At 38.4% G+C, this 25,535-nt stretch overlaps 2 protein-coding genes across 3 annotated transcripts; one reads left to right on the top strand and one right to left on the bottom strand.

Annotated features, from left to right (window-relative positions):
- The first annotated feature begins 140 nt into the window (after positions 1 to 140).
- On the top strand, positions 141 to 4,618 carry dkk3 (dickkopf WNT signaling pathway inhibitor 3). 2 transcript variants are annotated; one of them, XM_023332223.1, is made up of 7 exons: positions 141 to 643; positions 860 to 925; positions 1,040 to 1,102; positions 1,665 to 1,757; positions 2,603 to 2,747; positions 2,834 to 2,990; positions 3,083 to 4,618. In XM_023332223.1, exons 1-7 carry the CDS (start codon positions 467 to 469, stop codon positions 3,168 to 3,170), a joined length of 789 nt encoding a protein of 262 aa, XP_023187991.1. In that variant the 5' UTR covers positions 141 to 466; the 3' UTR covers positions 3,171 to 4,618. The 2 variants fall into 2 exon arrangements, with proteins under 2 accessions (XP_023187991.1, XP_005810470.1); XM_005810413.2 differs by having other exon boundaries at positions 143 to 643; positions 860 to 964.
- On the bottom strand, positions 4,285 to 25,227 carry usp47 (ubiquitin specific peptidase 47). The gene is made up of 28 exons (XM_023332222.1): positions 24,925 to 25,227; positions 20,914 to 21,108; positions 19,048 to 19,164; positions 18,760 to 18,910; positions 18,551 to 18,647; positions 18,324 to 18,469; positions 18,129 to 18,208; positions 16,359 to 16,508; positions 16,134 to 16,229; positions 15,882 to 16,034; positions 14,754 to 14,912; positions 13,417 to 13,548; positions 13,083 to 13,159; positions 12,861 to 12,916; positions 12,124 to 12,236; positions 11,918 to 12,019; positions 11,418 to 11,625; positions 11,190 to 11,305; positions 10,624 to 10,743; positions 9,770 to 10,547; positions 8,697 to 8,872; positions 8,520 to 8,600; positions 8,185 to 8,300; positions 7,966 to 8,084; positions 7,074 to 7,204; positions 6,582 to 6,629; positions 6,369 to 6,499; positions 4,285 to 5,794 (listed from the first exon to the last, which is right to left on the bottom strand). Exons 1-28 carry the CDS (start codon positions 24,967 to 24,969, stop codon positions 5,620 to 5,622), a joined length of 4,068 nt encoding a protein of 1,355 aa, XP_023187990.1. The 5' UTR covers positions 24,970 to 25,227; the 3' UTR covers positions 4,285 to 5,619.
- Between the last annotated feature and the right edge of the window lie 308 nt (positions 25,228 to 25,535).

The following is a 25,535-nucleotide window of genomic DNA, read 5'->3' as shown; positions in this document are numbered from 1 at the left end:
TGTAGATCACAAAACACTAATCAGAAAAACAAAGAGAGACTGCCTAAAAATGTCACACTCATTTTGAGAAGCATAAAGTGTTGCAAACTGCTTTGCAAGTACAGCCTTCCTCTCATTGCGACATCAATCTTCGACACTTCTCGGATTATGTTCGGTTGTCTCTATTGCTGTTTGTTGATTTTTTTTAATGTTTTTAAACTAAACTAGTGTTACGCAAGTGTTCTACTGTTCAATGCAGTGTCGGGCTACTGGGTGGGTAGTGGTGAGATCCGGGCTTTAATGAGCTACTTCAAAACACAATTCTGTAAGAATAATAACGGATTTTTACTTGTGATGCGATTTGTCTGACGGAAAACAGCTGTGACGAGGCTGTTTGTGTCTTGGAGCAGCAGCCACACCCTCCTCCTCCTCCTCCTCCTCCTCTTTTTCCTCGGTGTGCAGCAGCAGCAGGAGGACCAGAAGCAGCATGATGCGATACATCCTTACTCTTTTGGTGCTGCCAGCAGTCTGCAATGGCATCCTGCCTGAGATCGTAGAGTCAGGAATCAATCACATCGTGGAGGGACCGTCGGAGCTGGACCGCATATTTGTGCAGCAACTGCAGGAGGATCGGCTGCAAAAGCCTGAGGATGCGTTTACCCAGGTAGGCAGCTGGTTGCATCTCTCAGTCAGCATATTGTCTGCATGACATGGCCTTATTTTTGTGCTGCTCTAAGTATGCTGTCACTTAGTTGGTAAAACTGTTAAAGCAACTGGAAATGAAAATATAAGAATAAAAAAAAACTTGAGTCATCTATAGCTTGTGAAACTGTTGTAACATTTTTTTTTCAAAAGATCTTCTGTATCTTTCTCCATCTAGACAAACAGCAGTGTCAGCCCTCATCACAGTGACCTTCCTCAGAGGCATCCCAACGAGACTGATAAGGTGACTAATGAGGAATCTGTGCACTCCTCAGCAGAACAGGTAGCTCAGCTTCGAAACGGTAAACAAAACTCAGACACTGTTTACCTTCTAAATAAACTTGTCATCTTTGCCCAGGGGACAAACAACATTACTGCCGCAGCTTTCCCAGTCAGTGACCTGGATAACAGTATCGATCATGTGAGCCTTTTCTCATTCATTCTCAGATTCAAAAACTGTTATTGGATTTCCCAGCAGTATAAATGTAGCATGATGTTTGGCACACACTGACTCATCATTCTGTCTGCAGTGTCATAAACCAACTGAGTTCGAGGCATTTCTTATGTTTTTTTTAGCCATACAAGCACGTCAGTCCACTGTATTAAAATGTGAACCGTTTCATTGAGTCATTGCTATAGTGAGCAAGAAAACCTCCCACTGTGATCTGAATGTTTTTAACAACACTTGTGATTCTGAATTAATTTAATCAAATTCTCAGCAGAATCACAAGTCACTTAAATTTTATATTCAGATTCTATATTCAAACTTGGCTGAGATATCTTATGAGGTGTAGACATGCTTGCAAGAATATTTTAGATTTTCTTCTTTTTTTTTTGCTGAGTCATAGTTTGGAAAATGTAATCAGTGCTAGATTAATGTTTGCAGCTTAACATCTCAAATCTTCAGCCTCTTGAATACGATGGCAAATATCTTGGAGCTGCAAAAGGTCAAACATTCATCTCTTGTTCATTTTTTTCTGCAGGGATGTTTGACTAACGACGACTGTGGAAAAGGAAAGTATTGCCTCTCTGACACTCATAGGTCCAAGTGTAAGCCATGTAAAGATACTGATGTGGTAAGTGGTAGAATGTTGCCTTTATTTTTGGTCCGACTTCTATAAAATTTTGTTTTACGCAGGAAAACTTTTTGCCATCATCCTTCATCTTGCCCTTGTCATATTAAGACTGGAAACATTTAGTAATAATGTAATTCTAACTCAGTGGGGTTATCGTTTTCATCAAAATCTTTCAGGATGCGGGGAGTTTCTCACACACTGCAATGCAGCTAAGTCCACAAGTGTAATTGGAGTGTGTCGTTTCTGTCTTGTTAGTTTCACATGAAAGGACAGGCTGAGTCAAGGTTGAACAAGAGCTCATCACTTTTATCTGCTTGGAAGAAATGTTTCAATTACTTTTTATCTGAGCATTTTGGTCCTGACTTGGAGATCTGGTCTCGTCATTTTAGGTGTAGCAGAATAAAAGACAATGGGAAGAAAGCAGGCTGGCAGTCGGCCAACCACAGGTGCAGCGTGAAAGGAGAATAAACACATTGGGGACATGATCTGTATCCTGTTCAGATTGCTGCAGTGTGCAGCTCCGTGTAGCTATAAACAGAATATTGATGAGCCTGTTCTATATGAGCCATTATAAGACTGTGGGATGAAAAACTCCCTTCAGCCTCCTTCACTTTCAAACTGTACTGCAGATTTCATTCATTATTAATTAAACAAAGTCAGCAGTCGTCACGGTTCAAGAGTCATAGAAAATAACGCTGCTGTGAGGTTCAGCTCTGGTAAACTTTATGCACATGTCCTTATCTCTTTTCTGTGACTTTTTAGGACAGCAGAGTTCAATATTTATTATTTAATCTTTAATATATGCGTCAAAAATCTCAAGAAGAAAAGCAAATGTTCTCTCTCAGTCTTGTACTAAAGATGATGAGTGCTGCGGCGACCAGATGTGTGTGTGGGGTCAGTGCAGCAAAAATGCTACCAAAGGAGAAGCTGGCAGCACTTGTCAAGTCCAGAATGACTGTCAGCCAGATCTCTGCTGTGTAATTCATAAAGGTACAACACAGCACATCATGCACAAATCAGTTACTGTGTATGATCTCAGTGAAACAGAAAAAAATAAAACACTTCCTGTTTTGCAGCCTTGCTATTCCCCGTTTGTTCGGTCAAGCCGATTGAACGTGAACGCTGTTTTGATGTCTCCAACAACCTGATGGAGCTGCTGTCCTGGGACACGAAGGATAAGAAACCCAGGAAACACTGTCCGTGTGCCGGAGAGCTTCAGTGCCAGCACCTCGGGTGAGTGCAGCACGATTTTTCTCACAGTCTGTGACCGTGATGGTATTACACTAATATTTATTCTGAGTTGCTCCTTTCTTACTGTTTGACAGGCGTGGCTCCATGTGCCTGAAAGCAGAGGACACAAGTGAAGAGGACTTGACAGACTCTCTGTACTCAGAAATTGACTACATTCTCTAGACAAAGCTTGACTGAATTTACACTCTCAAGCAGCATGAAGCTTTTTCCCACTGTCTTTTTGCCATCTTAATCCAAAGTTGTAAAGTTACAAAGCTAATATAATGGATGCTAATAGTTTCAATCACTGATTGTTTTTATGTTTTTGTTTCTTTGAGTATTAAATGAATGTTGCTTAAACTATCCATGTAATTTATGTCAGGATTCAACATTTAGTCACAGCTGGGATTACAGTTATTTCTCTGAAATTATGATACAATGAGGTTGTTTCCCTCACGCCTTAGCTAAATGGCCCTAATACATTACATATACTACATTTTTTTATTGGAAGGTGTTCATCTTATTTGGCTTTTTATTAATCATAGGATTTTTTTTTTGCAAGAATTATGGGAACAGTTTGATGACCATTAAAGATTTTTCAGGCATTGCTGAATGTCAGAAAAATGGATATGGATAATTTCTAAATAGATAAAAGGTTTACTTTTTTTTTTTTTTTAACTGATACTCCTTTTAAACTGCTTGAATACATTTCAAGAGATGCTCTTACCATTTATTTTCATAAATTTGTTGAATGAAAATAACATGAATAATTCTGAGTTTAATTGTACTAAAAGATAGTCTTCTTAGTTTTATACACCAATGCTACATTTTAATTTTTTGACTCACGCCAGGCAATGCAGCGAACATCCTAAACAATCGGATATCCAGACAAATCGGTGCATGTTTCTTAAAGAAACCGATGGCTTTGTAATTGGTTTCATGTTTGACCATGTAGAGTTTTAGTTTTTAATAAAGCTTCTTTTCTAATTCCTGGTCCATCACATCTAAAGTTATGCATTTAAAAGCAGTTTGTTTATTTTCTCTCACAAGTCAACTGGACGACATTATGACTCTTATGGGGCTCATGCATCATGGTTTTGAAATAAAAAATAATCTCATATACCCTTTAGAAGCATCGTTATCAGTATCTAATGTTTGTGAATGCAGCAGTTTGTGATCCAATTAGACTTTTGCTCTTCTCTTAATCAAACTTGTTGCTCTGGATGTAGAATAAAAAAAATATATAAATAAAACCAAAGTCCCTTTTGTGAGTAAGCTATTTTGATGATCACCGTCAGAAAGTCTTTTTTTTTTTAATCAAAAAAAGCATTTTTAATTTATTTCTAAAATCATCTTTAACTATTTTCACACATGATCTCAAATTCCAAAGAAATAAACGACAAAGAAAATAGGGCAATCCTCCGATATTGGCGTTTCTACAGTGAAGAGCTGGTGACAACCTCAGGAAACCAGGGCTGCTGAATGCTGAGTTTAAGTTCACAGAGCCTTAACCCAGGGAAGAGGAAGAAGAGTCCAGTAGGCTGTGTGCGCCCTCTGGTGTCAAGTCTATCAAGCAGCAGCAGCCAGTAGAAGCGCCAAAAAAAAAAAAAAAATCCCAACGAACCTCAAACCCAGAGAGATCCCCCACCAGACAGGACAACCACCCCCACTCACACGTCAGGATGATCCATGCTGTGGACGTCCAGCTCACAAAGTGCAAAAACAAAACAAAAAAAAGGACAACAAAAACATCAACAAATAGATTCTCTCCAAATATAAATGAACAGACAGCAGATGTGAGACTTGCTAAAGACCCAACAGCAGCGATTAGGTCTGAAGCAAATTAATAACTTACAAACAATAGAAGAAAATTCTTAACAAAAACTACTTGGTTTTGCTTCATTGTATTTTATGACAGAAAGGACCAACATCCTATGAAATCACTACATGAAGTGAAAAATGCTGCGTTGGATGCAAAGCAGCCCATAACAACACGTAATGAGGGTGTTACAGGAGCACAACGTTTTGCTTCTAGACTCATCAAATTCTGTGAATGAATTATTTTTTTTTTCTTCAAAGTTACAGAGAAAGCAAGGTCATTTTTCACCAGAGGAGACGTGGAGGAGGTGGGAAGGTCAGGAGGTCACGGCGGCGTTGGTTGTTGAAAGCATTCAGAAGACAGTGAGTAACTGAGGATGAGCAGTGGTCAAACGGTATGAGAACATTACGAGACGCATATGAGCAAGAATCAACGTTGTCCAGAACAGGGAGATGAACACAGAAAGACAGAGTTTGATTTCAGAAGACTCACAAAGACACAGGATGGATGCCTTCCCAGCTGGTTTCACCGCCCTAGCCTCTCCACATCCATTTCATGTGATTTGTCAATACAGTGCTCGATTCTTCTCTCTAAAATTAGCTTCTGAACTTCCCTTTAGACTTTACAGTACATTACACTATAGTACACAACAAGGGTTCTGGACAGCAGTGGGGCTTCGAGCACAAGCTGTGAGAAAACGCTCCTCACAATGCTGCTTCATTTCAAGTCACTGTTGTGTCAAAGTCCAGACGCCTGGAGGTTTCTCCGCAGCAGCCAGGCGATCTAAACGGCCCAGAGTGGTTTGTGCGTGGCTCAGTCCTGCCCCGGGTCCCTCACGGGGCCGCCGTCCAGGTAGATCTTGAGGGCCTTCTCTTTGCGTGGCGAGTAGCTGACGCGGTGTCCCGTCTTCAGCAGGCGGCTGCTTTCCTTCTTCATCAGCTCGTTGCGCTCGTCCTCCGACAGCTCCAGAGGTTCGTCTCTGCTGTCCCTGCACCAACAGAGATGGCACACATGATTTAAGTCCATAATCTTAATTTTGTAAATAAGTTTTTGAAACAATAAATGAAAGCCAATTTCAAACGTATGTCACATTTAGTTCGAGTCTTCAAGTAAGTATCCTATTAACCCAAATCACTTTATAGGTGACAGAACTCTATAGCTCAACATATCAGAATATCTATCAGAGTATCAATCTTTTCATTGTACTTACTACAAAACATTCCATATTTAGACATAAACAAAAGACTAAAATGTTTACTAGTCTGCTCTGATTCAATGTATTAATCTGAAAAAACTATCTAATTTTGAGATCCAAACATCTCATTTTGGATGTCAGCCTTTTACAGTTTTTAAAAGTTTACGCCTAAACAGTGATAAACTCAAAATTTTGAGTTAAAACGCACCTCTTTAGCCTCTTATTATTTATTTATATATCACTCTCAAACATTTGTAGTTTGTGGTCAACTGTTCACTTACTTTTTTGATAGCAATTGGATTAAAAGGTATAAATCAATAAACATCAGAGACTGTGTAAACATATTTCCATGTTACTGCCAACGTACCTGTAGAAGACCACGGCTCCGTCGTCACAGATGTACAGAGGCCACACATTCAGAGTCGAAACTTTTGGGTTCCAGTCCAAATCCTGATGGATTTCCAACACGGATATATCACATGGAAACGTTCCTCTGCCCTGCACAGCAGAGACATGCAGCTCATGAATATAATAAAAATCACAGGAAGAAACAAGCTCTGAAATATCGAAATGCTCATACCTTTGCAAATTCCAAGTTCTCCAGGGGAATATCACTCATTTCACTGAGCTGCAAAAGTGAAGAAGAACAACATGTTTACGATATCATCAATTAAGACAAAACTGCATCAGTCAATTTACAGAAAGCAATTCAGCAAGAAGAATCGAGCATTTTTATCTCGATTCACTTAACAATGTGCAGGGAGAAAAATAAAAAAAATTATATGAACATTGTACAAAAAATTATAACATAAAAGTGAGGATGAGTATATTACCATCAGCCAGCAGATGGCGACAACTTCACAAAGAAATCATGTACGATGAAGATATTGATTTTTCTTTTTCAATTAATTGCCTTAGCAGCACAAAATTATTGTTAGAAACTGACTGCTGTTATCTTGTACAAGACAAAAAGAAATACGGTAAATGATTCAAAGCCTTTTGGTCATAGCTGGGATGATCGAGTCTTTTGCACAAACTGTAAAAGTTCAATGTAACCAGGTGACAGAAATACCTTTTCCTTTAGTTCTTCCACACTGCTGCTCTCCAGAATCGCTTCCTGGAAAGGTCCCAGCTTCATAGTAGCTGGGTTCCACTTCCGGGTCAAAATGGCCAGCTGCGACATGGACTTCATCTTCTCCGAGTCTGAGAATGAGCAAACGATGACTCAAACGTACATAACTCTGTACCAGCCGTGGACTGGCTATCGGAGCCAAGTTATACTAAGGTTTTAAAAAGTCAATGCTTTACAATATTGACAAAAGAGACACATTGGTAGTAGAAATTTAAAGTTGGAAACATGGCATGGAAACAACAGGAGGACCACATATTACTCCTGTTAAAGTGAGGCGATTTTAAAATTGCAGCTGGAAAACTTTGAGCAGCATTTCTGTTGAGCAGCTGCCAGATTTTAACGAACGTTTTTGCTTAGTATTAAAGTTGAAATCACAACAAGTAAATGGTATGAACAGCATTGCTGCAAATAATCAGTAGAGCATCATAGGAGCAGTAGAAACAAAATTTGTTCAGATTAAAATGATATACATTTTCATTTTTACAATACTGTGACATCTTTCATTTAAACAAAATGTCACAGCGTCATACCAACAGACTAAGGCTGGCCCACCTCAAACTAAAGCTGACTAGGTATTTATTTCTAAACATAGATTTTACATTTTTATTACATAAAATGGTGAACACCAGCCTGTTGGAGGTTTTAGGAGGCCGTGGTTAGTTTAATATCTTTTCGTTGCTTATTTTACATTAATAGTACAGTGACTTTCTATTCATGGGAAGTCATCAAGATCTCATAAAACACAGTGATTGCCTTTGTTTTAACACAAGTTACAAAATGCATTTCAACTTGTTTTATAAAATCTGCTGAACATTTATTTTTTATTTTTTACCATCCAAGACTTCCAGGAAAACCTCCCAGTTTGAGGAAATGCTGATGTCTTCCTCGTAAACGTGGTAATCCAAAAACACCGTTCCTGGATTCTTCCACGTCTTTTTCCTGAGACGAACCCTACCAAACACAAATACGTTTATGAACCGTTTCGTACAAACGATCTTTGCCTTAAGAACAACGTTACGTTTATGCCAAACTCATCGCTGACTGATCTTACCTGTCGATGCTGAGGTCGAGCTTGCACTGCTCTTTCAATTGAGGAAGAAGCTCCTCTTTGGACTGTCTTACAGTCATGCCCTTAGCAAAGACCGTGTCCACTAAAAACTTACAAGGCTGCAGAAAAAAATATATTATTGAGCACCTGAATAAAAGACAAAGTGAACTGACACCACTCTGTTGTCGCACAAGGGCAGCAATTAAATTAGAGGTCCACAACCTTAAAAGCTTAGCGTAACAAATATTTGAAAAGGAAGTGAGGAAACGCTGATGAAGCTGTTAATAAACCACATCAGCTGTGCCATCCGATCATAATGACATTTAATCATATCTTACCTCTGGTTCATTCACGAGCAGCTGAAACACTTTGACTCTGTATTCACCCTTTTTTAATGCTCTTCCCAGTCGAATGGTTATCTGAGCAGTCAAAGAGAAACTTCAATTAGAACTTAAAAGGCCTTGTTACGCAAACTCCTCCCTCAGTCAGAAATACCACGGGCAGGTTGTCCTGACCTTGTTGTCGTCGGAGAACGATGAGAGCGTTTCGTTGAGCCGTACGCTCTCAAACTCCTGGTTGTTGGCGTAAACTCGAAACACCTTGAACTGGGACGACGGGACTCCAACGTAGGGCTCCAGGTTCTGCTTGAATGCTGCCAAAGTTATTCTCTTGTCCACGTGAACCACTAAACCTGAGAGGAAACATGGGACAACATTTCAGACTAAAAATAATCTCTTCCATTGTTAATTTGAAGAAAAAATTTTTTACCAAGAGTTAGGGCTGGGCGATAAATCGATTTTAGCAATTCATAAAATGTTTGGTTTTTGAAGATTTAATTTTTGGAAAAATTACGATCTATTTTTAGATCACAATCAGAAGTGACGTCAGCATGTTTTAATGCTTGTATTTATTTTACTTTACGAGAACCGTCATATTACAAGAATGAAGACGTATGACAATAAAGTTGAAATAATACGAGAATAAAGGATTAAAATTGCCTGAGAACAATCGCTGTATTAGAAGCATTACAATAATCATTTTTTGATCATTTCAACACGAAAAGGAAAAATTAAAATGAGGAATGCTGAGAATCTTGGGAAGTTAATAGTTTGGTATCTGTTTTACAAATAAGGACCGTGTCTAGAAGAAAGAACCACACAAACTGAGCTGGTCACGCCACATCTTGATAAGTACTAAAGTTGCTTTCTCAGTAAAACGAATCTTTTCCTAAACCTTTAAGACATTTTTCTATTAAAATTGCATCTGTAATCTACTAATATTATGACTGTATTCTCAAAATTAAAAATTCTTGTAACCTGGCTTGTAAGTTATACGGCTTGTAATCAGCCGTATAACTCTCAGAAGTGATGACTGAAATAAAAGATTCTTTCTGAAAATATTTTGTCATTTTTTTTAGACAAAAAAAAAGAGATTAAAATTGTAAATCAGATATGGTATTAAGAAAAGAAAAAATAGATATTTGTAAACCACATTGCCGAGCCTTACTAAGAGAACGTTCCTATAATAAAGTCAATTTTAAGTTGATGAAAATGCAAATAGTTAAAAAATGAAGTGTAAAAGTCATTACATTTGTGTGTATCCCATGAAGCGTCATCCTGGGAGTAAGGCTCTGCTCTGAAGTACAGGTACTGAGCTTCTGCCTTGCTCTTCCCGTTGTCGTCATACTCGCTGTCTGTCCCAGAGTCTTCCTCAGCAGTATCCCAGGTCTCCTTTTTGCCCTCATGGGCTTTGGAGCGTCGGCTGCTGGTGATACTGTGTGAATCCAGGCCGTTGGCCAGCTGGATGGGGCCGCTGTCCGCGTTGCACAGCGTGTCGCTGCTGTGACTGGAGCTCAGGATGTCGCTGTCCACTGAGCTTGTGCTACGGTCATTGTTCACCTCAGAGTCTGAACGCTCCTCGCAAACAAACTGGTTCTCCGTGTCGGAGGACCCGGATATCCGGTTCTCCAGCTCCCTGCTGTCTGCCGCCACGCACAGCGAAGAGTTCGAGTCCGCCTCCTGCGTCGGCGACTCGATGTGTTCAAAGTCGCTGGTGTCGGAACTTTTCTGGCTGTCGCTGGCGCTGGAGCCCTGCTGCAGCTGCAGAGACAGGTTCTTTAATTTCTCCGTGCTCTCCTCCAGTATCGCTTCCACAGATTTCCTGTTGCCCTTCAACCCTTCGAAGGGACCGTCAGAGTCTTCTCCTGCTTTTTGACAAAGAGTTCTGCTGGCCAGGGTGCCAGGAGATTGCTCAGGCAGCAAGACAAGCAGGCGGATCGTGTTCCCGTGGCGATCCAACAGTTTCCACAAGAGCGAGTCGGTAAAAGGAACTTGATGATCAGTCAACACGGAGCTCTCCACAAAAACCTGATGAGAGAGAATTTGACTAAATGTTCTGAGTTTCAAACATTCACAATGCGAACATTAAAGGAGAAAAGAAGACCTTATTGCTCCTGAAGAAACCCTCGGCTTTTAGCGTCTTGTTTGGGACGTTGAGCAGCCTGAGGTCGTTATAGCATCGCTCCAAGACCACACGCATCGTTTCTGCAGACAGACCTGTAGCCTAACAAAACACACACACACACACACAAAGTATTCACATCTCATCCCACAGTCTGCTGGGCAATGTACACTTAATATAGTGTTGGATCTCAATAATTAAGTTAGCAACAATTTCTTTCAGTCAATGAAAAAGTAAAACTTTTAGATCATGAGCTTACTTTCTAGTTGGTTGACACTGATCTCTTAAAAATCAGGATTTTTTTCCATTGATCTGATGCCATTTTCATAATTTTTGAGTTCTCTTTAGCCGCAAGTCATATTCATCAAAATGTACAGAAATAAACACAGACTACTTAATTTGATCTGTAATTAATATTTATGAATTTCCCTTTTTCAACTGAAATATTGAAAACAACCAAATTTTAAATGGTTGTATAATTAATTGAGATGCACATGTACACAAGATTAAAACTAAATAATAAAAAAAAATGGAAAAGATGAAGAAACCTGCGCTATAAGCTGCTTGAATTCAGTGATAGACTGGTTCAGGTACGCTCGCACGCTGATTGGAAGGGCGATGGTCTCAGTCTTCAGATCAACAACATGGACCTTCACCATCACCTCTGTAGGTAAATAAGTAAAAAACACAAAATTCAAATAAAGAGACTGAGCCTTTAACCATCCCTGCAGCCCATCATTCACTTCCAAACATTTAAACAGCAGCAGATGACTAACCTCCAGGTTTATAAGGCTGGAAGACCTGATCAGACCGGCGAGTCTCAAGGAGCAAATCGAACATGTATGAGGACTTGACGCCTCCAAGCAGGAGCCCCATAGGGGTGTCTTCCTCGCCTTCGTACGACCGCTCCAGATACTCATGGAACTCATCATACTTTACCAAGCGACAGCAATCCAGAGTCACAACTCCTTCCAGCTCCATCAGCTGAAGAAGCAAAGAAAAATAAAAAAAACTATTAGAATGTTTATTTAGTGATCATCTTCAAAGTCCTGCTTGTCTATTTCATTTATTTCCAGTTTGAAATTAACATGTCACAGGTTAAGACACCATAAACAACCAAGCATCAATCAACCATCCATATAGACACATCTTTAAACACAAAACATGCAATGTGCATTTTTAAGGATGTATTACTTTCATATTGAAAATAAGTGGCTGCCTATAACTATTGCATCCAAAAGATGGTCAAATGTAGAAGGGCAACAACTCAACCCACCTTGTAGGCCATTTCTGTTGCTTCTCTGAGAGTTTTATCTTTATGAACCTCCAACTTGCTCTCCATCATCATTTTGAGGGGATGCACACAGAAGAGCTTGATCTGAAAATCAGGATAAAAAGATTGTCAACTTTTTTGCAGCTAATGATGTGTTACTACAATTAATCCTTAGAAGTCTAACATGCTTATCTGAAACACAAAAATACCTTGCAAGTGTTTCGTTCGATTTCTCTCTGGCGCTTCTCTTGCTCTTCGGATTCCTTCTCCTTCTGAACCAAACTCTTTATGTGCTCTGGGAAATCTTCCACAGCTAAAAACCCTGCAGACAAACACAACACTACACATTAAACCTACTGCCAACGTACAACCTCAGGATAAAATGTAAATCGTAAAGAATGAGGGCAGAGAAAATGACAACGTAAAGAATTTTATCACATGTCATATAATAAAATAGCCCATTTCTTTAAAGTTACAGCATTTTAAACTCAAGCAAATGAGCTTGAGGCTTAGTTTAGACAGAGTGAAAGCGAAACTCTTCCTGGAAGAAACCTCCCCCTTACTGCTCAGGTTATACAATTGACATTTAAAGTAACCCTTTTCTGGGAAATATCAAAGAAATTCAGAAAAGCTTCCCTAGGTCTATAAAAACAACTGACCATAACATTATGAGTACTGACAGCCAAAGAGCCATATAACAGCAACCATTGTCCTGATCACCATTAGGTTTGAATGGCAAAAGCTGGAAGCTGTAGGACTGATTAACTACTGGTGCCATGGTTCAGAACGACTTCACAACTCAAACGTCAAAAGGAGAAAGATCAACAAAATAAATGATGCTATGATTGAATTAATCTGGTATAAAAATGTATAAATCCTGACCAAAATATGTGACAGGTCAAAATTTTGTTGGGATTTTCTCAAGCTGGTTGTGCTGTTCTCTTACTTGAATTCCTTGAGGGGTCTTTCAATCTATAAATCAGCATGTAAGCGTTTGTGGAACTGTTGAGGGAGAGAGGGGAGAAAGAGCTATCATTATACTGAACTCAGAAGACAAAAACCTGGAAATAGATATATTTAAAACATTACTCATGTTAATTTTTTATCAAAGCTAAAATATAAGTCTTATAAAATATGTGGTGTGGTATGTAGACACTGGATAACTGACCTTGCAAAGGCACTGGAATAATAGCCTCTGCTCCCTGAGGACCCCCCATATGTCTTCCTGATATCATCCTGGGTGATCTATTGAAAAACAATGTACCAAAATGTAAATATATATATATATACATATATATATATATATTATTATTTAATATATTTTTAAATATTTAATTTCCCTTTGGGATCAATAAATTACTTTTTGAATTTAATTCATTTAAAAAATAATCATAAATATGAAACAATAGTCATTTTTATCAAGGAAGAGCAGAGGTCTACTAAGTCAGTAATACATTAGTCTGTTACAGGGTAAGACAAGGCACCTAGATGATGTGTCTGACCTTGCTAACATGCTGATCATTGAAACTGTACCACTGGCCATCACTGAAGGACTTGATGTAGGCGTAGTAGTGTCCGCCCGCAGCGCTGCCCGAATGGACCATGACGGAGAACAACTCAAAGGTCAGCAAGCTCTGGGAAAGAACAGAGAAATATTCTAATAAAAGCAGCAATTCATTTGTAGAGTTCCCTGTTATTACTGTAGTAGCGTTACTCTCATGAAATAGGTCTGCTAGATGTCAGCAGCTCAAATGTTTAAATCATTAATACACTGGGACAGCAGGTACAGACTGGAGACGACATAAAAGAAAAAGTAAACAAAAGACCGATGCTCTCAACACGCTTGCTGGGAATGAAAGACTCAAGTAAAAAAAAAAGTCTAAAGCTCTATTTACTGATTTGTTTATTCTTTTAACTTATATGTAACATAAAACCCTTCATCAAATTCTGAAATCTATGGGCTCTTTTGTGTTTTTGAGAAAACTAATGTCTCATAAATCAGCATATTTCAATCATTATAATATTTTACTCTGGAAACTCAAACATAAAGGCCTCATGTGGAGAAATGTCATCTTAATCCCTTTGGATGTGCAAATATCTTGCATTTTCACTATATTGTGTGAAAAGCCTAAAAAAACAAGTTTAACTTCTGTGGTTAAGTTTATGTTTGTAGTACATTGTGGGTCAAAATGAGATTCTCAAGCTATGATGACCTCATGTAAAAAAAAAATGTACGTATAACATTATCTAATTGTTTTTGTTGGTATTTTCAATGTTTGTCACTTTGAAGTTCACCACCTTTAGGTTACATTAACTAATTTAAAGTGATGAATGCCACCCAGTTTCCCACAGTGACTGCCCACATTTTTTGTGATGAGAAACATTTTCTAACAGTCAAATTATTTTTTGTATCCTGAACAGGAGAACGCAGCAATAAATAGGGGAGGGCAACGCTGCTCTACATTTCAAACAGTAATATTCCCATAGCATTCAAAGCATCTCTTTTTTTGGCATCTTCTTAAAAGTTCTTTAAATTTTAGGAATGTTATGACAGAAAATGTTTACCTCTTCCTAAAACCTCAATATGTCTTGATAGAAGTAACACTCTTAGTTTGTAGATGGAAACAGACAACCTTACTATGGAATAATGCAAGTTAAACAGCTACTAAAATAGACATAGACAAGGATGTAAGATTCCACATGGCAATATTTTTCTTTAAATTAATCATTTTCTATTGAAATACTAAATAATGACTTTGGCTACAATCCCTTCCAGAGACCTCCCAACCCAAGAAGATAAAGGAGAAGATATCTATTGAAAGACAAGAGAGATAGTTACCTTTGGCTTCAATGCCCTTTCTGTACTACTGGTGCTGTCCAAGCAGATGCCCTCATCCACACAGTCATCAGTGGAAAAATCATTGCTCATTTGGTCACTGTGGCAACTGCCTTCATTCTCTGCTCCGCTATCAGTGCAGCTCTCTGTCTGAGGCGACTTCTAAAAAGAGACCAATTCAATAGAATAATGGAGGTTTAACAAAAAAAAAGGAAAAAAAAGGTGAGAGGTTTTTTTTCCACCAGTATTTATGTGCTGATGTTCTGGCTTAGAGAGACAAAACCAAAAGCACACAGCAGTGTGTTTAGCTAGATAAGACAGCAGCACTGTAAAAAGAGTTCAAGGCTTAAAAGGAAGCATCAAAGCAGTGTGCTAGCCAGGGTCCAAAGGTTGGCACGCACAAATCATTATGGCATGGTTTAATAGATGTCTATGACAGGATATAAATCACAATTGCTCTCATGTGATCACAATCAGCTCTACCAGCCAAGGTCCAGAAAGAACATGGCGAAGCTGGAAGCGGTGCAAACTATAAACAGAGCTATGCATCCTGACAAACTGCACTTGTCTGGGGTTTCCACCTCCAATACCTGCAAATATTTTACCACATCACCATCAACCAGCTGATGCCATACAGAAATTATTTTATAGAACAATAATAACAAAAAACCTCTGTAAATTTGTCTTCTCAAGGTCCAATTTAGACTCCAGAGTTTCTATAAGCTAACACCAGTAGCACTCTCACAAAGGGAAAGCATAATCTGTCCAACCAGTACTGGACAATCTGCTGGTTTAGTTTTTTGCTTCTGGAGACGGTTGTAAGAAATAAACTAACCAAGACATTAAAATGACAGGATTCCTTCCTAATTTCTTCCTGCCACAAGCGATATGAACATTTTTTTTTTTTCAGTGTGACTCGCATTGGAGATAATCTATTTCATGAAAAATAAAAGTAGAAAAATTGGGTCATACCAAGAGATGCACAAAATATCTTCGAATTACTGTTACATCATGTTCCTCATCACATGCATCAAGGAAGTAATCACATTTTGGGTTCATCACCATAATGTTCACGATTGCTGAGGGGCCATTAATCTAATCTGAATCGTAGAGAGTGACGGCTGCTCTCACCTCGTCTTCCACATCGATGAACGGGCTCATATCGAGCTCCTCGGGGAAAGTCATGCGGTCGTTAAGCTTGATGCGATGCATAGTGGTGTAGTCAAAATCAAACCTTTTCAGCTGCAGCGTCAGCAGGTAGGGGAAGTGGAGAAACCTCAGACCCTGGGCAAAAAAAAAAAAAAAAAAAAAAGCATCAGATGAGTTCAGCTGCAGAACACTGTATTCCTTCCCATCACCGCTTCATGTTTTCACTTTGCTCACCTTTCGGGCATCACATTTCTTTTTGCAGCGCTCACAAAAGTACTGGTTGGGGCCGTCCAAGGTTTCTGGCTGGATGAATGCCTGCAAAGCTTCTTCCTGCAACAGCATAAGCATAATTGCATTGACTAAATTAAGATTAAAGTTTAAAAATTAAAAAGTTATGACTTGCATCAAAATGAGCTATAAGTAGCAGAAGTATCTGGAGTATTGACAAGAAAAACCCACCACACTTCCGTAGGCCTGACTGGCTCCAAAGGGTCTGATCACAAGAGGGATGTCCAGGTAAGTGTCGATTCTCCAGCTTTCATATCCACACTCTAAACAACGCACATAATCCTTCAGCTTTCCCTGGTACAGCTGGTTGATCAGATCAGCCTGAGGATATGCAGAGGCATTATTTCTCCCTAACAATCTCCATCTCCGAGGTACATTCTCATGCAAAGGAAAGGACAACACTGATGTGTGAAGAAGTAGCATGATGGATATGAAGAATGCATTGACCAAATTAACTCAAACTCATTTGGTTTGTACAAGGACCAGGCATGAGCCAGTGTGATATTGTATCGATAGCGTGACCTAACAGTATGATAACCTTTAGAAAAAACGTTTCTTGAAATCTTGGAATTTACACAAGTGTTTTACAAATGTCATACAACAAAATGTATATTATCCAACTGCTTTCAGTTTAAAAACGGAATACTAATAGTTACTCCTACTGCTGCTTAAGTATCAAACTAAATATTACAGTTGGAACTATTATTTAAGACACTTATTTGTTACTTTGATTTTGATAAACTCATTAAAAAATACATAATAAATAAATGTAATAATGGTTTTCAAGGTCTTTTTCTGTTCCACAACTTATACAGTAACAAAAGTATAACGAGTTCATATCGGCCAATTATTTATTTATTCTATCTGCTCGGATAATCAGTGTGCAGTAAGCTGCTGAACAGATACGCCGCTTGCAGCTCACCAATTATAAGTTTAAAAGAGTGTTGCCCAACCGAGGGTAAAGTTTCCACATCACAACTTTTTGCAACTGGAAATATTTTGAAACACCTGAATTTCTTTCTCTCTCATGAGTGAGGGAAGAAATGTTGAAGCCCTCTATCAGACAGCTGACCAGCGGTTCCTCCATACAACCTGAACTGCAGTCAGTCCAGCACTTTATTGGCATGGGATGATGCAACACAAACTTACCTGTTTGGAAATACTCCCAGTTGCAAAAAAACAGAAGCAGTCATTGTGTAGAAAACTAAATAATCTCCATTTATGTCTTTTATTAAGAGCAACATGTCTGCAGCCATGCAGGCTGGCTACTTGAGCAGATAGCCCAACTAACTGATGAGCTAACATCAGCTTGTTATGCTTGTGTTATTTATAAAGAGCAAAAAGACACATACGCTTGTCAAACGTATTTCTAAATTCTCCTGGTTTCTAATTCTTAATCATTATGTTTTAGACCTAGTAATAAAACCAAAACAAATGTTGGAAACAACAATTAAATCTAACCATCCTGATTTGATAAAATGTAAGCAGTAAGATTAATAACTGATATTTTTCTGATGTTACATTTCTTTATTTTACCTTTTTGGGTTAACATTGTGTAACTGTGGTGTCTTGATTCCCAACAAGATTATCTGATGATGTAATCATAAATTAGCTGTAAAGAGGCACTACACCATTGTTTCCTAACAACATCAAGAAACAAACAAGGCTGGGAAACATAAAATATCTATGTAGATTGACATTATGAACTTATAATCCATCTATTCTCATTTTTTGTTATGAAAGAGTTACTTCATGGCACGCCTGTTTATTCGCACATCAGTCTATGTTCTGGTGGAATACTCAAAGTGTCCAGACTATAAATAAAAGCCCATACAGGAATTGTTTTCCAGTTGCGATTTTTCCATAGTTTATTTTGATTGTAAGGTCTGAAGCTGTTGGCTTCATGTTTTGTTAACAACAACTGAGTAAACACTCTCCTACCTGTTCTGTCTGCTTCCACTTCTGCTCCAGGGCATCGAACATGACCCTGCACAGCTCCTGGACGTCATGCTGCTGCCAGGCTGAAAAACAAATCCACAAAAAAGGATATTCAAGTCTGGAGAGCGAGAAGCACATGTTCTTTCACTTGCAAACCAACACATGTGATTAAAGTCACACAGGAGAACAAAAACTCACCCTCACTGCTATCCCACCCGAAGCTCCTAGTTACATCAGTTGTCTCAATCGCCCGTTTCTTACTGGTCTGAAGCAGAACAAAGAGCCTTTGCAGCTGGTAGGGGATACTGGTGACGGGATCCTCCTCAGATTCCTCAAACTCCCAACTAAAGTTGAACAGGTGTGAAAGGTTTTAAGCTTTATATCTCGCTAGCTTCATAAAAACAGATCAAACCATAGTTCCTTACTTGTAGAGTGCATTTCTGAACTCAGGAGTCATAAACAGTGTTTGGAGGAGACTGTTCAAATAGCAGGTCATTGCTTGGTTAACCAAACCAACATAACCTGAGGGTGGACAAAGAGATAAAAGACGATAGGTGCAACAAGTCATGAAGAAAACATTTTAGAGTTTTAAAAAGGCGACAGAGGCAGACGTTTGCCAGCTGCCAACACTTACCTGTCTCAGATTTGCTGAGGATGGATGAGTAGGAGTACGATGGACTGTAGTCACCGCTGCCGCCCGCGCTGCCGTCTCTTTGCAGGGGGCCGATAAACCGCTCCTGGGAACTGTCATCCAGCCCACTGCTATCTGCTGTTCCTGACTCATCCTAATAGCACAAATACCATGGAAATTTAAAAAATAAAACTCGAACTGAGAAACAAGTTCATAGTCTTTAGAATTTAAATAAATAAATCCCATTAAAAAAACATAACACTACAAATATGTTTTATTTTAACCGCTTACCGATGCAATCTGTGGTTGCTCTCCATCTTTATCTGTAAGCTGGAGAAAATTCTTCTTACCGTCAGGCTCAAAGCTAGAATCAGAGAGCGACATCTCACTGTTATGCTCCAGCGGTGCCTTGAGGGAAGGAAGTGAAACAAAAACCCAAGTTAATAATCCAACACTAAAAGGTCTTATACAATAAATAGAACACTCACAATGGTCAGACTTCCTTTAAATTCATTTTCCACAAACTTCCTGTCTTGATGTGTGCAAAGGTAGCAGTTTGGAGCCAACATGTGAGGAGCACAAACAAGCAGTCTTCGAGAAGACGAGCTGAGGATGAGCAAGCAAGTGCAGCAGCAGAGACAGTGGCTTAATCCACTGACCTACTCAGTGAGATAACAACAGGCACAGCGCTTGGGCTTTGGCCTGGGTCAGCAACAGGATTAGCTTGGGCTCATTTAAGAAAAGGTAATATAATGTACAGAAAACAATTGAATAAACTCTTCAACGATGCAGGACCTTGACTATGTTTTGTCTTATAGTTTAAGTATTTAAATAAGTATTTCCACTGCTTGCTTGGGACATTTTAAAAGATGAATCTTTGGAGCAGAAAGCAGCACAAAGGCAAACTGAATTTTGTAACTTAATGGCACAAAAGAAAATGAAAACATCCATTAGCAGTTTTGATGAGGTTATAATTTAGTGCCACTGTCCAGATGGTCCAGATTATGTGTTATGAGTAAAGTATTACCGTACACATCAGGAGGCACAAACAGAGGAGAGTCTCCATTATTCAGACCAAAATACTTTAAAAATACTAAACATACTCAAATCTGCTAAGGTTATTTTTTATACACTCAGGTGAATAAGGTAAAAAGAAGCCATGCTTTATTTGCTGCAATTCCTAATTAGTTTTAGAATAAATAACTCAAAAAGTTTTGCAAAACTTTTTCAAAGCAAGTTGATGGTGTGTTATACAAATGTGGCTCGTTGTGCTAAAAATGACGTCAAGCAGGAAGCTGCAATAAAATCCTGTTACAAACAAACATTTAAGCACTACTTTTATTATAGAGGGTTTACAAATAAAGTTAATACAATTAAAGAGAATTATGAAAATAAACATTTTTAAAACGTATGCAATTTTCCAGTCACTGATGTCACAGTACAAAAAAACCTTTGCTTGTGGTCTGTATTCATGTGCATAACAAAGTAGTGTAATTTGACTTTTTATAATAAATTCCAACATTTTTCAGGAGTTTCATGATCGGCTTTAATACAGATGTGGAGCTCTTATATAAAGGAAGGGTGAGAGGTGGAGCTGCTACTTGTGATGCCATGCTGCAGTGGGTGTGTAGCATCAGTTTTCCATGATGTCACCACCTTACATTATTAACATAGTGTGGATTGTTTCTAAATTCTTCACAATCTTGTCCAGCTCACCCATCCCAACAGCAAAATAAACACTGTGTTTAGGAGAGGCTCTACTGATGCTGTCTGTTGATCTATATTAAAAGATCAACAACATGCAGGTTTAAGAGGCCAGTTGGAAAAACAGCTGCACATTGTAATGATTAAGATTTATTATGAGTCATATCAATAGATCAGTTTTTCCACAGCTAAAGATGACTTATTATTATAGCGTCTGTGAATTCTTGATGAAAGCTGTTCTTTCCTTTAGCCTCGCTAAGCGTTTGCACTTGTATTGAGAAAAGTTATTCTCGTGCAAGATCTGATGCTTTGGTGGTGGAAATGCAAAGAACTGATACTCATAAAGCACTAGCACCAGTTTAGCAAAGGAAAGTTTGGTTGAAACTCCTCCCCCACATTTCTACATCATACAGTCACACGCCAGTATTACGAAAAGCATCTGATGCGTCTCACCATGTTCTGAGTATTCCCCCAGGTGAGGTCAAAAGAGCCATTCACATATCCGGCTTTATGGGCAACGTCCTCGTAAAGTTTGGAGAGAGTGGTGGAAGCGGGCAGGTTGAGGGTCAGCCTCTCGTTGACCGTCCTCGCCCTGGTCGTGTCCTGAATTATGCACAGCACTCTGGGCTCCTCAGCTGCATTATGTATCTGAAAATCAAACAGAACTGTAGTTTTTGTACGTCCTACAGCCTTTCTGGCATTGTATAGAACATATTAATTCATCAAAACTCAAAAATGAAACATTCCAGCGAAAGAAGAACTTCCTGCCAGGACAACAAGAGATACTTCAACACAACCGCTGACTCATGCTTGATTCTGCTGTAAAACACACACTGTAATTTGTTTTTCAAGTGGAACAGGTGTTTCAAGAGGAAACCAGTCATACTGCTGACAAAACATCTTGCGTTGCTTTAATATTTTGTCGTGGCAAGCTCAGGAGATTTAACGTCTAAAGACAGAGACAAAATCTCTCAGCCAGCACTCAAAGAATTGGCAAGATTTTAATTTTCCTTTATGGGCAATAGAGCACTCATCGAATATTTACCTTTTTTATCTGAGTGAATTTATTTAAACTAAGGGATAAATAACCACAAAATTTCCAAAGAGAACATAAATTGAAGTCAAATCTTTAACCTATCGGGCGTGCCGTGGTGGCGTAGGGAGTAGCGCGATCCATATTTGGAGGCCTTGAGTCCTCAACGCGGCCGTCGCGGGTTCGACTCCCGGACCCGACGACATTTGCCGCATGTCTTCCCGCCTCTCCTTCCCCGTTTCCTGTCAGTCTACTGTCATATAAGGGACACTAGAACCCACAAAAGACCCCCCGGAGGAGTAATAAAAATAAAAAAAATCTTTAACCTATAGGCCTGTCACAATAAATTTTGTCATAACTTATTGCGATAAATGATAATATTGTCATTTTGAGACCATTTTCACAAAATATAATAAAAATAATGGTAGAATATTAATACAAATGCATCCTCTTAAGGTACAAAAAAATACATTCTAAAGAATATTAAATCTTGGAAGTGGAAAACATTTAAATGTCTAAAACAAAATAACTGAAACAACAATAATTAAAATGTATTGTGTTTCAAAATAAATAATTCATTCAGCTTAGACAGGGAAAACAGGCAAAATGTTTTTTGCCTGTTTTGTTTATACAAAAGATAGGACTTTTGTATGAACAAAAAAGTGCAAACTAACTACTTTATACTGGGTGTAAAATGTTTGCAGCATTTTTCAAAATGCCAGTTTTTCAATGACATTAAAGAGGAGCAACTCTTTTATGATTGTCCAAGTGGAAATTATCAAGCTCTTTTTAATTTATCATGCAAATAATTGATTTACTGATTATTGTGACAAGCTTACTAATCTGATCCTGAAAAATTTGTTTATAAGTTTCCAGCAGGATATATATTAACATTTGTGAATCCTAACACCACTAACAGTACTAATACTTAGCAACAATAAACTGCAAGGGTGACCTACCTGTGAATGTGTTTCAATTCCAAATTTTTCTCTTCCTTGTTAATTTGCTTCTAATAATGGATGAATTAGTACTGACTAAAACCGATTCTTTCCTTTGTTTGAATTATGGTTTAAATTTGACATACTCGATGCACTGCTGCATGCATGTGTTCGACATCATGCAGCATTACAGACCTGTGAAATCCTCTTTATTTCATCAATAACACTCTGTCTGCAACTCCAAAACAAGCCCTAATGACATATAGACACAGTTGGGAATAAAGGCAATTGAATACATTTACAATAAGCAGCACAAAATGGAAACACACCTTCCTGATTAGCCTCAAAACAAACTGAGGCTGGAGGTTGCAAATTTATAGGCTTACATTTACAAATAAATAAAGTGCTCGAATCATGAAAGGGTTATAATTATGGGTATGTTCTCAAATCACTCCAATTTTTCTATCCCCTCTTTGTGGAGTTTGTGATCTTGGGAAAATGTGACTGACCGGTCCTATGAAGAAGCTGCTTCAGACAACATGCGGGTGTATTATCAGATTAAAAGTTATTTTTATCATGGATATAATCACAAGGTGCAGACATGAAACCGCAGCTAGCACAAAATACGGGCAGTATTACAGACCTAAGAATTGAAATTATTCACTGCGATACCTCCATCAACAAACCCATATTGTGATGTTAAAAACACTGCAAAAATCCACAGGACTAACATAACAAATATCATGAGCTTTAGAACAATAATGGGTTAAATAATGTCAAATCTATAATTAAGTAATATGTTCTTTCAATTGTGTTAAAGAGAATGTGGCTAATAATCAACTAATTGTTTTTCTTTCTTTTTTTTCAAATGCTTACTGCAGTGAATATTGTGTTTATGGTACGAGTAGCCACTCATTCATTAAACCACCATGTCTAAAACACTTCTTTATGTAAAAGAAGTGTTCATTGAGAAGAATGAACATTACTTATTTACATTTAAACAGAACTTTGCTTAAATTTGCTAAAACTACCAATTCTGAGGTAAGAATGATGCCGTCTATAACAGAGATCCAAAAAAGACAGTTCTGAACAATGACTCTAAGAACAAAAGTCCTGCTAATGAGGACTGGAAGCCACATAAGTGTTAGAAAAAAGTGAAACTAATTGTATTTCTATAGGAAAAAGGAAGTGAACCTCAACCATTACAAAACAGTTAGGCTCGACTACATCATAGACTTAAGAAAACTAATAGGAGGCTTTTTGACAGAACAAAAGTTTTGGTTGTCAGGAATTGTACAAACTGAGCTATGTTATCATCTGCAGGTATAGGTCAGATTTTGTTTCAGTGACGAAAACCATAAATTACCATAATCAATGTACTAATTATTTCTTAAAAACCAAGATGTCCATTGTGATATTTCAGGTAATAAACAAAAAGACTTATTAATGAAACATCCTTTTTACACATGGATTTACCAGGAGGGAGCCAACACATTGTCTTAATATAAATGCTATGATATCATAGCATGAAATAGTCCAAAGATTTATGAAGTGAATGCTATAAAATGTTATTTAATAAGAAAATCTACACCTTTTTTAAACACTGGATCAGAATTTTTATTGAAACCCTTTTGAAGACTAGTTTTCCCAAGGCTGTGCAGAAACACCGACTGCTAGCTACCAAGGCAAACAACACATTTTTCGGAACGACATACTTGGTTAATTGAGAATATCAAAAACGAAAACGCACTTTTTTTTAGTACACTCTCATTCTAATATATAAAAACGGCGATATATTCGCCCCCATTTTAAAAAAAATACCTTGTGTAGGATTCTGAATTGCATTTCTTAAACATTGGTTTAAAGTCTAAATAAGAAAACTTCTACTCAATACAAAATATGTCATCTAAGACTAAATGAAAGTGAGGACGTAAATAAAAGAGCACTAGAGCTTGTATGACGGCATTTAAGTACCACTTTCAAGTGATTTCGACCAGCCTTTTTAATTAAAAAAACATAAATTACGGTTGCTGCAATAAGTAAGATATAAAAGCTAACGACTTTAGCCACCTGCTAATGTTATGCAAGTTAGCTGACTAATGTTGACAAATGTGAAACTCCGTCTGAGCCGATAGCGTAATGTCAGCTACAGCATTTAACACGGTCAAACGTCCCTGGCATTTATAAATCAAAACATTCAAGGTAGACAACAAAACACCAGTTTCGCAAACGTTTTCGAATTCAATCGGTTTCCAGCTGAAGCGAGATTAGCCGCTGTTAGCAGCAGCTAGCCGTGTCACGATATAGGCCGTTCAAGTCATGTCAAGCTAACTGTTAGCTGAGAGTTAGCCACAACCCGAACACCCCAAGATCACAAACTCTTAAAGTGGTGTCAAAGTTGCCACGTTATCCATGAGCATGGCCTGCAGAAGTAACAGATTTGGCCCAGAGGCTGACTCCGCGAGCAGGTCGGAGTGCTGTTGTAACCCTCACCTCTTTGGGTACGAACTGGTTCTCCTCGCTGGGCACCATTTCCATTTGTACGACAGTTTAGACAATCATCTATCCGGACGGGGATGTCATCGACAAAACTTTGCGGCGGAAGACACAAACATGGTTTGTGTTCGGTTCGCAGTAAGTTTGGGTGCTTGCGCACCAAAATAAAACTTGGCCAAAAGTTGTGGGCTTATTAAAGTGATCGCAACACTCTCGGTTACATTACTCAAGCACAAAGTGTCCTGCTATAAATGGAGAAAAATGGCCGGTGTTTTCACTCCGCGAGACTTCACCGGAGGAGCTTTGGCGTCACATTCCATCCAGACAGGCGTGCGTGATGTATGCGGACGAGATGACGTTGGTGAATGCCTACAAGTTTGTGCGTTTTTTGTTTTTTTTTGCTGTTGTTGTTTATTTTAAATAATGCAAAAATTACAAATGCACGCGAGCACTTTGCATTTGTGTTTTCCATCGTGGCAGGACGTTTAATCACACCATAGTCATATTTTCGTAATTAATCAATGCCGTTCCGTTTTGTAAAATGTGACTCGTATTAGGAGTTTAAATGAAAAACTAACTTTCATTAAAAAAAAAAAACAAGACAAAAC

The sequence above is a fragment of the Xiphophorus maculatus genome, chromosome 4, assembly GCF_002775205.1.
Source record: "Xiphophorus maculatus strain JP 163 A chromosome 4, X_maculatus-5.0-male, whole genome shotgun sequence".
NCBI classification, from domain to species: Eukaryota; Metazoa; Chordata; class Actinopteri; order Cyprinodontiformes; family Poeciliidae; genus Xiphophorus; species Xiphophorus maculatus.
The sequence above is the reverse complement of the archived record's forward strand: the minus strand, read 5'-3'. Positions and strand labels throughout refer to the sequence as shown.

Coding starts and splice junctions, on each gene's coding strand:
- dkk3 (XM_005810413.2), top strand. CDS start 467: ATGATGCGATACATCCTTACTCTTTTGGTGCTGCCAGCAGTCTGCAAT. Junction 965..1,039: donor TGCACTCCTCAGCAGAACAG/GTAGCTCAGCTT, acceptor ATCTTTGCCCAG/GGGACAAACAACATTACTGC. Junction 2,991..3,082: donor CTTCAGTGCCAGCACCTCGG/GTGAGTGCAGCA, acceptor ACTGTTTGACAG/GCGTGGCTCCATGTGCCTGA.
- usp47 (XM_023332222.1), bottom strand. CDS start 24,969: ATGGAAATGGTGCCCAGCGAGGAGAACCAGTTCGTACCCAAAGAG. Junction 19,165..20,913: donor GGGGGAATACTCAGAACATG/GTGAGACGCATC, acceptor CCTTCCCTCAAG/GCACCGCTGGAGCATAACAG. Junction 13,549..14,753: donor AAAGGGCATTGAAGCCAAAG/GTAACTATCTCT, acceptor GTTCTTTCCCAG/AGCTTGCTGACCTTTGAGTT.